The sequence below is a fragment of the Myotis davidii genome, unplaced genomic scaffold (genome assembly GCF_000327345.1).
Source record: "Myotis davidii unplaced genomic scaffold, ASM32734v1 scaffold524, whole genome shotgun sequence".
NCBI lineage: Eukaryota > Metazoa > Chordata > Mammalia > Chiroptera > Vespertilionidae > Myotis > Myotis davidii.
Genome location: NW_006299263.1, coordinates 1,177,939 through 1,189,508, shown reverse-complemented (window position 1 = coordinate 1,189,508; position 11,570 = coordinate 1,177,939). Strand labels below are relative to the sequence as shown.

Here is an 11,570-nt window from a genome sequence, read left to right as displayed (position 1 = left end):
AGCTCCCCAACCCCCTGATCGACCCTGCTCTGTGCGTGACAGGGTACGGAGCCCCATCCCCCCTAATGGGCCCTGCTCTGTGAGTGACAGGGGGCAGCGCCCCAACACCCTCATTGGCCCTGCTCTGTGCATGACGGAGTGGTGCCACAACCTGCCCACCGACCCTGCCTTGAGTGTGACAGGGGGCGGTGCCCCAACCCCCCAATCGACCCTACCCTGAACGTGACTGAGGGTGGCATCGCAACCTCCCCATCCGCCCTGCTCTGTGCATGACAGGGGCGGCGCCCCAACTCCCCAATCGGCCCTGCTCTGAGCCTGACCAGGGGCTGCACCTAGGGATTGGGTCTGCCCTCTACCACCTGGGAGCAGGCCTAAGCCAGCAGGTCGTTATCTCCCGAGAGGTCCCAGACTGCGAGAGGGCACAGGCCTGGCTGAGGGACCCCCCTCCTTCCCCCTGAGTGCACAAATTTTTGTGCACCGGGCCTCTAGTCCTAATATATAAAAACTCTGGGTCATAACGACCAGTAATGACCAAGGCTCAGCCACCTGGAGGTCAGTCCTGCAGTCAGGGCTGGTTTGCGACTAGTAATGACCAAGGCTCCATCAACCAGAAGTCAGCCCTGCAGTCAGTGCTGGGTTGCGACTGCTTCCACTGCAGGCATGGTGCCCCAGCACTGACTGCTGAGGGAGCTGTGAATCAGGGCCAGAGAGAGGCCTGAAGAGAGAAGCAGGGACTGATCCATTGCCTCTATGGCAGCTTTTGATCAGCACTTGCCTTTCTCTTTCTCTCCTAGTCTGGCCAGCAGTGGTGCCTCCATTTCTCTCCAGGCCTCAACTGGGGCGGCTGATCAGCCCTGCCTTTCTGATCAGGCCCCGTTGATAGGCCCAGAGACACTGACTGGCATAAGAACCAACCAATCAGAACCAAATTGGCTAGCAGAGGAGGGCAGTTGGGGGCGAGATCAGGCCAGCAGGGGAAGGCAGTTGGGGGCAACCAGGCTGGCATGGGAGAGCAGTTAGGGGTGATCAGGCTGGCAGGCAGAGGCAGTTAGGGGTGATCTGGCAGGTAGGCAGGTGAGCAGTTAGGAGCCAGCGGGCGCAGAAGGCGAGAGGGATGTCCAACTGCTGGTCCGACTGCCTGTGGGATCGGGCCTAAACCGGCAGTCAGACATCATCCAAGGGGTCCCCAATTGGAGAGGGTGCAGGCTGAGCTGAGGGAACCCCCCCTTCCATGCACAAATTTCGTGCACTGGGCCTAGATAATGTTTTAATTAATTGTATTGTATTTGTAGCTTTCTTTCTTAAAGATATGTGGTGTTCATGTCATTATCTTGACCCAAAGGTTTATAGCTCACATCTTTATTTATAGAAATGAAAAAAAAAGTCGAGCTAAGCAATTTTATTGCTTACAGTAGTATTAGAGGTATATCAGCTTTTAGAATTCATGTGTTTTTAAACGGAGCAGCAAAATGCTGACAATAGTACTGTTTTCTTGCAGGTTCAAAGGCATCTTGAGGTTCAATCTTTGTGCTGAAAAGTGATACTTGATATACTCCATTTTTTATGATTATTATGGTTTGTTGCACCATGCAGGTCCCTCACAACCCTTGGTCTGGTTATCTCAGCCCTAGCAGATCAAAGTGCTGGCAAAACCAAGAATAAATTTGTCCCGTATCGTGACTCAGTTCTCACTTGGTCCATCAAAGTAAGTTTTTTTTTTTTCCTTCCTGGTCTACTCTTGGTATTGGTAGCAGAAAGAATAACAAGTAGAATATTAGTCCTTTGCAATGATCATTTCCTCCATCATTAGGCTGTTAGATGGTAACTATAATTCAGTTGATTAAGCACAGATTTCTTCCTGATTCAGCAGAACTGGAAGCAGTGGGAGTTTGGTGCACACTGGATCCCACAGTTTCCCTGAGTTTTGGGGGAATAGAAGAAGGACCTCATGCTAATCTAATAGGCAAGTGAGGCATAGGAAGAGAGTTTCCACCGTCTTACAGACCCAGCTGGACTGCTGTTTTTCTTACAGATGTCATTTATTTGACTGACATTTTTGGACCTTGCATTTCGGTTTAACTTCAGCACTACTCATGACCATTTTAATTTCCTTTCAGCTTTTTAAAGTGTTGTTTAAGAATATAGAGCAGGTCACATAATGATTCTCTGACTGATTCAATGTCAATAAGAGAAATGTAAATGAGAAAGAAAGAAAACACCTGTGTGAAGTGCCGTGGAGAACATTGCCCTCTCGTTGCTCAGAGTTTGGTAAGGGAGATACGATCTGTACATAAAATATTATAACATGAGTCAGTGATTCCACAAGAGATAGTAAAGACCTGTAATAGGAGTTCGGGGGAAAGAGAGACTATTTCCAGGTTTCCTCTGGTCTTCCAAGGTCCCATTAATCTTGATGAACTGAATATTGGCCTGGGAGTTAGAGGATATAAAATCTAGTTACAGTTTAACTCTTTATAGGGTGGTCAACCTACAACACAATATTTTCCTACAACCCCTTTTTTCCTTTTTTTTTAAAAAAAATGGAGTAATAATTTTATGAACCCTGTTTAGTCTTGTGATAGCTTACTTTCTCCTTGATCAAGATTTATGTATTGAACACCCATTACTCATTGTGCCAGAGTTTGAGACTATAAAGATGAGTTAAACACAAGTTCCTGAGTAGCTTAGTAGTGGACACAATTTTGACGTAGTCCATGACATGTTTAGAGAACTGTGTTTGTAAAGGGAGTAGGATTTTCTTCTAGTTTCTATACCCTCTTAAAGGGTTACTAGTCTTCAAGTTTACATTTTAGAACTCTGCATACAGCATTAGTGTAATTTGCCACAATAGAAAATCAGGTACGTTACTTCCTTTGGCCAAAGTGAAGTAAAATTGAAATTTAAAACAAAAGAATAAACAAACAAAACATTTTAAAAATAACTCTACATGTTCTTTTTCAATTACAGTCACTATTATTTTGTATTGGTTTCAGGCGTACAGCATAGTAGTTAGACAATCATATACTTTACAAAGTGTTCCCCCTGATACTTCCAGTGTCCACCTGGCACCATACATATTTATTGCAATGTTATTGGCTATATTCCCTATGCTGTACTTTATATCCCCATGACTATTTTCATATATATATTATATACTTGACACTCCTCCCATGGCATGTGCCCTTGACTGGAATCGAACCCAGGACCCTTCAGTCCGCAGGCTGACACTCTATCCACTGAACCAAAGTGGCTAGGGCCCCCTGACTATTTTCTAACTACCCATTTGTACTTCTTAATTCTTCACCTCTTTCACCCAGTCCCCTAACCCCTATTCCTCTGGCAACCACCAGTTCATTCTCTGTGTCTATGAATCTGTCTCAATTTTGAACAAACAAAATTTATTAGTTAAAAGCTACTTCTAAATAACTCTTGAATTAAAGGGATATTACAAAACATTTCACTACCAAGGAAATAATTGTACTGGTCTTCATAAGTTAATAATTAACCTTAAGATATCATTTGTTTAATTTCCAGAAGAAATCTCAATAAGATACTTACTTCTTTCTCAAAGTTTCCACAAAAACATTTCCTAATCATTCATGGTTATTCCCTGCATGTGCCTGATTTAAAAGACAGAATAGTCATTGTCCTATTGTTTCAGTGTTGCTACTTCAGTCCACTTAAATAGACAATAGGAAATACCTTTTGTTAGTTGATATAGTTAAAATGGCCTAGGTCCGTGGTCGGCAAACTGCGGCTCACGAGCCACACGCAGCTCTTTGGCCCCTTGAGTGTGGCTCTTCCTAAGCCTTAGGAGTACCCTAATTAAGTTAATAACAATGTATCTACCTATATAGTTTAAGTTTTAAAAATTTGGCTCTCAAAAGAAATTTCAGTGGTTGTACTGTTGATATTTGGCTCTGGTGACTAATGAGTTTGCCAACCACTGGCCTAATGGTCATTCCGTAGGCTGGAGGCCAGGAGAACTTAGTAGAATCAGGTACCATGCTAAGTGCTTCATGTACATGGTCTCAGTTACCCCTGGAAGGTAAATGGTGGTGTTCCTGTTTTACAGAAGAGGCAATGGAGACAGAAACAAGGTTGGAATGCAGGACTTCGCTGCCCATCTTCTTTGCGTAGGCAAAAGGTCATCAAAGGTTATTTTTGATTAGGAGGAGAAGCACTTGACTGTTGCCAGTATTGATAGAAATTATTGGGAATACTTGAACTTGAGGAACACAACAAAACCCTTTCTTAAAAATTTGACTTTATATTGTTTAGTAAAATTAGGTTAAAATAGTAACTTCTATGTGTAAATTTTCAAGCTTAAAAAATGAATACTTTTTTTGATTTTTGTCTTTTTTTTTTTTCCTTAAAAACTATGTGACCTTCTTGCCCTAACCGGTTTGGCTCAGTGACTAGAGCATTGGCCTGTGGACTGAAGGGTCCTGGGTTCGATTCCAGTCAAGGGCATGTACCTTGGTTGCGGGCACATCCCCAGTAGGAGGTGTGTGGGAGGCAGCTGATCGATATTTCTCTCTCATCGATGTTTCTAATTCTCTATTTCTCTCCCTTCCTCTCTGTAAAAAATCAATAAAATATATTTTTAAAAAAACACAAAAAGAACTATGTGACCTTTATTTTGTTTGACTTAAGCAAGATCCTAAGTAGGGACATTTTTGCAAAACACATTTTGGGGTTTAAACAGTTTTCCCAAATGCCTCTGGGAATCCATTGAGATGCAAGTCATTCTCCTTTGAAGTGGCTTTTATGTCCCTGTTAGTTTTTCCTTCTTTAATTCTTAATTAGTCTAACTCTCCCTATCCTTGTTTGACCTGGTATGATTCTGGTATTCTCCAATGTAACTTTTATTAAACTTATAAAAGTGCTCATCGTATATAAGACTTGCAATTTCTTTGTAAAGTTCTTTTTGTTTTCATTGTATTTGCATTATAATTATGCTGTGCTCTTGATTTTCATAACATCTTAGACTTGGAGAAACTATGATACTCCTGGTCAGGCATAGATGTGAGTGCTCTTCTCTCAGGGGCCGTAGAGGGCTTACTCATTTGGTAAGTGGCCTGTGGAGAACCATTTTGTATTAAGAGGATTTTGGCTTCTGTGTGTAACCTTCTAAATATGGTTCTCAACATCAAGTAACATCTGGTAACAAATGCTCCAATAATGATTATCTTTCAGATTCATCCACTTTCCCCATTCTTATTGCCACTTACATAATGGAGACTTCATCTCTCGCTTGCATGATTGAAACCTCTCCCTAATGCTTTCTTAGTCCATTTTGTTCTTTACAGTTAGGTTGCATTTTCTTTCTATATTAATGCTCTTCTTAAACTTAAATCTCTTTAATAGCTCTCCAGAAGCCCTTACAATAAAGTCCGAATTCCTTAATGACTTGTGACTTACTAGGTCCTTCATAATCTGACCGCTCCCTACTTCTCATTGTTCACTTTTTGCTCTTGATATTATCAATTCTAGCTAAGTGACTTCTAGGACTTTGCTCTGACTCTGGAACATTCTTCCTCCTCTTTTCAGTCTGTTATACCGCTCTCCTTCCCTTTGCCCCAGTGATGCTTATTCACCTTAAGGTCTCAAATATCACTTTCTTTGGGATATCCCCTAACCTTTTGAGATTGGGCTCTCTGCTCTTTCTCAGTTTTCCCAGATCATACTGTATTTATTCCTACTTTAGTTCTTATCATGTAGTATTTGCTCACCAGCATCACCCCCTGGATCAGTGGTTCTCAACCTTGGCTGCATATTAGAATCACCTGGGAATCTTTTTAAAATCCTGATTACTGGGCCTCATCCTCCGGAAATTCTGTTTCTTTGTTATGGGGTGGGTCCACAACATTAGTAACAAAGAAACAATTTCCAGAGGATGAAGACCAGAAATCAGGATTTAAAAAAGATTCCCAGGTGATTCTAATGTGCAGCCAAGGTTGAGAACCACTGCCCTAGATGGTAAACTCCATGAAGAGTTGAATGAATGAATAATTTCAACTCTGCCCTGAATTAGCATTATTACCTTTGGTAAGTCGTCATTCTTTCTGGGTCTCAACTTCTCTGTAAAATGAAATAATTTCATTAAATGATTTCAAAGAGTTCTTTAAACAATTCTGACTTCCAAAATTAAATTTCTCTCCTAGGGTCCATTTAATTTGCAGTTGCTACATTCGAAACAAAGCTCAGCTGATTTGCCTAATTAAACAATTAAAGAGTAAACAAGAAGCTTCATAATTTCTCCTTGAAAGAGTGCCAGGTCTTTTGTTGCCATTTCCTTTTTGCTAATGGCCTGAGGCCATTTTTGAATATAAGCATATTGTTGTTGCTCATGCACAAGAGCTTTTAAAATATCAAGGATTTGTTGTTTGCCAGGTTTCCTTTTCTCAGCACAAATTGAAGCACAATGTGCATGCTTTCTCCTTTGCCACTTTCCCAGCAGTATTTGCTGTTCATGTGGGCTAACAGAATGCCGGGGTTCTTGAAGGGCAGCACCCCACCACCGTGTTGCCAGTGAGCTGAATTGCCATCTGAGATGTAATTCCTGTGATCTTTATATATGGCATTGGAATTTCATTAATGTGCATGGGATTCTTCTTGACATTTTTCTGAACGTTCCAGAGCTGGGCACCAGCAATGTGAGATCAGCATCTCAAAGTGAATAGTGAAGCACACACTCATGCTTCCTAAAGCCCAGATGACTTATTTTTCCTCCCTTTTTCATGCATCAGTGTATTTCCTAACTAGATATAATGATCTCAGCTATGTTTTCTGTGTAAACCCAAATATTCAGTAATGGACGAATAAGCAGACGTACTGTCTGTGATTATATTGAACTGTTATGAACTCCAGGGAATGATTTTGTTTCTGGGTCTAGGACACAATAATTTGGGAAGGTGTCAGGTCACCTTATTTATTCCTCAGGTCAAATCACATTGGACTTGAAGGCAGAATACAATTGTATTAGAATATTGTTCAATTTACTAGTTCTGGATCTTTAGGCAGAGTATTTAACCTTCTCTGTCAGAATAAACCTCTGATTTTTTATTGGTAGAATGGGAGACTAGTAATCCAATTTACCAATGCTGAGGATGAAATAAAGTCTATGCCCAAAGCTTCATAATTCCTCCTTGAAAGAGTGCCAGGTCTTTTGTTGCCATTTCCTTTTTGCTAATGGCCTGAGGCCATTTTTTAATATAAGCATATATCACAGATGCTCGAACACATTTTAGATACATTGATATTGGAAACACTTTGTATCTTCTAAAGTAAGAATTTTATGTCAGTTAATGCTGCCCAAAAGTAATGTTGGCTTTCTTATGATCTAATGAATTCCTTATTACTGGCCTGTTTGAGTGTTGTCTCTAATCTTGAGACTATATTCAGCGATATTCTGTTACTGAAAGAGGGTATTGAATTTATTATCTTGGGTAATTCTTCTCATCCTGGGATTGTATATTAGTGTATGAGTACTTATCTATTGCTATGTGACATATTACCCCTAGACCTTATCAAGTGGAAACAACAATCATCTATTATCTTACAGTTTCTATGAGTCAGGATTCCTGGTGTAGCCTAACTAAGTGGTCTGGCTGGCATCTGCCATGTGGCTGCAGTCAGAGCGTATGGGGTTGCAGTTATCATAAGGCTTGACAGGGGTCACATATGCTCACCTAAATAGTTGTTTCCAAACTCATTCCTATGGTCCCTTCAAAGGACCACCTCATCTCATGACAGTGGTGAGAGAAAACACCCATGATAGACGCTACAATCTTCTTATAATCAGAAGTGACATGCTATCACTTCTGCTGTATTCTGTTTCTTAGATGCAAGTAAACAAGTTCTGTCCACATTCAAGGGAAGGTATTACTACAAGGAGGTGGAAAGCATCTTAGAGGCTGCCTCCCATGGCCATTGTATGGTGAAGTGGAGTGGGGGTGGACTTGATTTCCCAAGGCTAGTTTTGTAATTCAGTTATATTTAGTTATTTTTAATATTCTCAAGTGAAAGTGGTATTTTAAATTTGCTGGAGCCTATTCAACCCCCTCTCACTATACTTTTCAGTTTCAGTATGATGAGGGTGAGTACCTTTTGTTCGGCACCCTTGTCTGGCCTGTGGAAGTGGTTGTGTAGAACATAAAGTCTATTTTAGTAGTTTTAGAAGTGGTATCAAAAGAGTAAAATGAAATACCTTCAATGTATCTTTTGTTTAATAAGATTGTAATTATACCTTTTTGTATAATTATTGTTTTAAAAACTTTACAAGGTGATTGATCAGCAACACTTTCTGGGCCATTATTTAGGCTTCTCAGAGATTCCAAGTATAAGGCCTTGTACAGTAGATTGTAGGTAATCACTCTTGATCAGATAACAGTATCATAATTGTTCAGTTCCTCTAAGGAAGATTTTGTAGGCATTTAAGAAATTCTATTTTTATTCTGAGTAATCGGCTAACTTATAGCATGTTGTCTGTTAAAAGAGAACAAATTGTCTTAAAATTAATTCTTATTAAACTAAAATATAGGTAGACTTTATTGTATTTCTCTGCCCATTCTCAAAAACCAAAATTCCCTTTTGCAGAAAAGTAACTTGGCAGAAAAGAAAGATCATGGGACAGAGAGTCAGTGTATCTGTATTTTAGTCCCAACTTGGTCCTTAAATATGTGTTTGACCGTGGGATGTTATCTCACCATTTCTGACTTCTACTTCCTCATATGATGTTCTCTACCAATTTTAAAATGCTGCTCAATTTCTCCTTCTCTAGGACAGTCTTGGGGGCAACAGTAAGACAGCCATGGTAGCTACTGTGAGTCCAGCAGCTGATAACTATGACGAAACCCTTTCAACTCTGCGGTATGCAGATCGCGCCAAGCACATCGTGAACCACGCTGTGGTGAATGAGGATCCTAACGCACGAATCATCCGAGATCTAAGAGAAGAAGTAGAAAAACTCCGAGAGCAGCTAACCAAAGCAGAGGTATAAGGCACAGCTGAGTGATGCCTTCTGTATGGGTCTAGGAAAATCTAGTAAAGCTAAACTTGAATTTTCTTCCCCTTCAGCCGTAAGTGATGAGTAATTTACTTAGAAGTTTTGAATTTCCTATAGGAAGAGAGATTTGAGATGAGTAATAAATAAAGGAAGACAGATTGTCATAATTGCAATTTAGAGAATTTTTATAGGTGTTAAAAGATTTAATGGGAAGAAAGAATAAAAGGAATTGAGAGACTGTTTCATTCTATAGTATAGGTAGCAGACAAGAGAGAAGAGGTGTAATAGAATAAGGGAGAATAAGAGAGACACTTGAAAAATGCATGTAATTAAATTTTAGTGCAGAAAATGGTGGAGAATGTGCATAAACTAATTGGAAGAAGAATCAAGCAGATTTGTGTTTATCATTTGTTCACTGTCAGAATGGAAATCTTAAGGAGATCTTTCATACCTTAATAATCTATTTTTGCCATGTTGTGGGTTAAATTTTTTTGTAGAAAGTATATTTTATACCAGGAGTACCCATCTATTTAGTGATACTCTATTTCCAGTATTCTTTGAACATTCTATAACATATGTGGTATTTATGTTCCATAACTGACTTTGAAACCTACACAATTCTCACCTACAACTGAATGCTCAGCCTTTTGTCAAAAGAGGAATAAAATATCAGAATCATGATTCCTCCTCTAATTAATCTTTCTGTTCCCACAGTTTGCCAGCATTGTGGGACTCTTTCCTGGGGCAGGACCATAGCTGTCTTCTTTGTCATAGCCTGTTTTCTGGTAGTAAATTGGTAAAATACATGGTCAAAACTATTACCTTGACCATATTTTTGAATTTTATCCTATGTTTAAGGAATACTCTTAAAGTTCATCAGGATTCTTTGAAATTTTGTGTCTCTGTTCTTGATAGTAATAACACCATCTAGTTTGCAACACGTACAAATGTAGTCTGTGCGTACTTGGATAAATACCCGAAGTCGTCATCAGTAAAGGCTAGAATGAATCATGTATGACTTTAGATGTATGGCTGATGGGGATGTAAAGAATAAACCCCTCATAGCTTGAACTATTTCATTAAACGTTGGAGGAAAAGGACAAAGTTGTCTCCCTTTCATACCCGTCCTGGATGACTGTATTTGTCTGTGGGACCCACACAGCCGGGCTGCTGTGCATCAGTGGCAGTCAGTTAAGTTGCAGGTAGATCAGAGACCTCAGCGAGCCGCAGAGCTGAGAGGAGGCAGATGGTTACTTCTGGTTTCTGGATTTAGCTAATCTTTTTTTTTTAGCATATCATACAGACATTTCATGAAATAAAATTTTGCTTATAGGCAATGAAGTCTCCAGAGCTAAAAGAACGGCTGGAAGAATCAGAGAAGCTAATCCAGGAAATGACTGTGACCTGGGAGGAGAAATTAAGGACAACCGAGGAGATCGCCCAGGTTTGTGTTCCCTGATTTAGAGAGAAACCTCATGGCAGTTTGTGCCAGGCACCTCAGAGGGCGTTTCTGATTCTATTTTAGTTTTCTCGCTTTGAGGATAGCAAATATAGCACCATTAATAAGAATCTAGCTCCAAGAGTTTATACTTTACAAAGTTTATTTGAAGGATAAAAAAAGACATGATTACAATTAATTGTTCATCATGTAGGAAAGAATTTTTTAGAGTAATAAAAAAGTTTTTAATAAAGAGCTACTTTGTAGCCTCTGGCTCTGAACATCCAATTCTATTAAGTACTTTGCAGACCTAAAGAAATTTGCCCTTGCCGAGACTGGCTTGGCTCAGTGGATAGAGCGTCAGCCTGCGGACTGAGGGGTCCCGGGTTCGATTCCGGTCGGGGGCATGTACCTGGGTTGCGGGCACATCCCCAGTGGGAGATGTGCAGGAGGCAGCTGATCGATGTTTCTCTCTCATCGATGTTTCTAACTCTCTATCTCTCTCCCTTCCTCTCTGTAAAAAATCAATAAAATATATTTAAAAAAAAAAAAAAAGAAATTTGCCCAAACCACAAAATTATTAGCAGTAGATATTGGGTTGTGAGATTCTTGCTTCCATATGACAACTCAGTAAAAGTAATATGAAATTCTTAAATCTGAGGTGACTCTCATTTTTAGAACACTTGATATCGAGTTGTAAAATCTTAGGGTGGAAGCATTAGCATTTGGATAAAAACCTAAAATGTCCAGCTAAGTCATAAAAGACTTACACTATGGCTTTCCTGTTAAATGGTTCATTCTGCCTCTGTTTTAGAAACATATATGGTAATGTAGAGCTCAGTACCCCTTTAATCAGTCTTTTCATGATTGGACAACTCTAATGTAGCTATTTAATAGAAGTCTTTTATTCTTTTATTTCTGCTCATTGGCCTTAGTTTATTCTTCCAAAGCTAAAAGAAAAAGTATCTCAATTTTATGTAGTAACTAATAATAAAATAGTCAGTTGGGTTCACATATGTGTTAGGGCCTATACTAAGCACTTTTAAGTACAGTATTTTATTTAATCCTCCCAGCAGCCCTGAAAGACACTTATTGATCAGATATTTAAAATCATCTCTCTCT

At 39.7% G+C, this 11,570-nt stretch overlaps 1 protein-coding gene across 1 annotated transcript in view; it reads left to right on the top strand.

Moving 5' to 3' along the window:
- KIF13B (kinesin family member 13B) overlaps positions 1-11,570 on the top strand; it is a 176,153-nt gene that overhangs the window by 62,510 nt on the left and 102,073 nt on the right. The window contains exons 9-11 of the mRNA XM_015571149.1: positions 1,594-1,705; positions 8,786-8,998; positions 10,344-10,454. Coding sequence (XP_015426635.1) covers positions 1,594-1,705; positions 8,786-8,998; positions 10,344-10,454 — 436 coding nt within the window. The remainder of the gene's footprint in view (positions 1-1,593; positions 1,706-8,785; positions 8,999-10,343; positions 10,455-11,570) is intronic.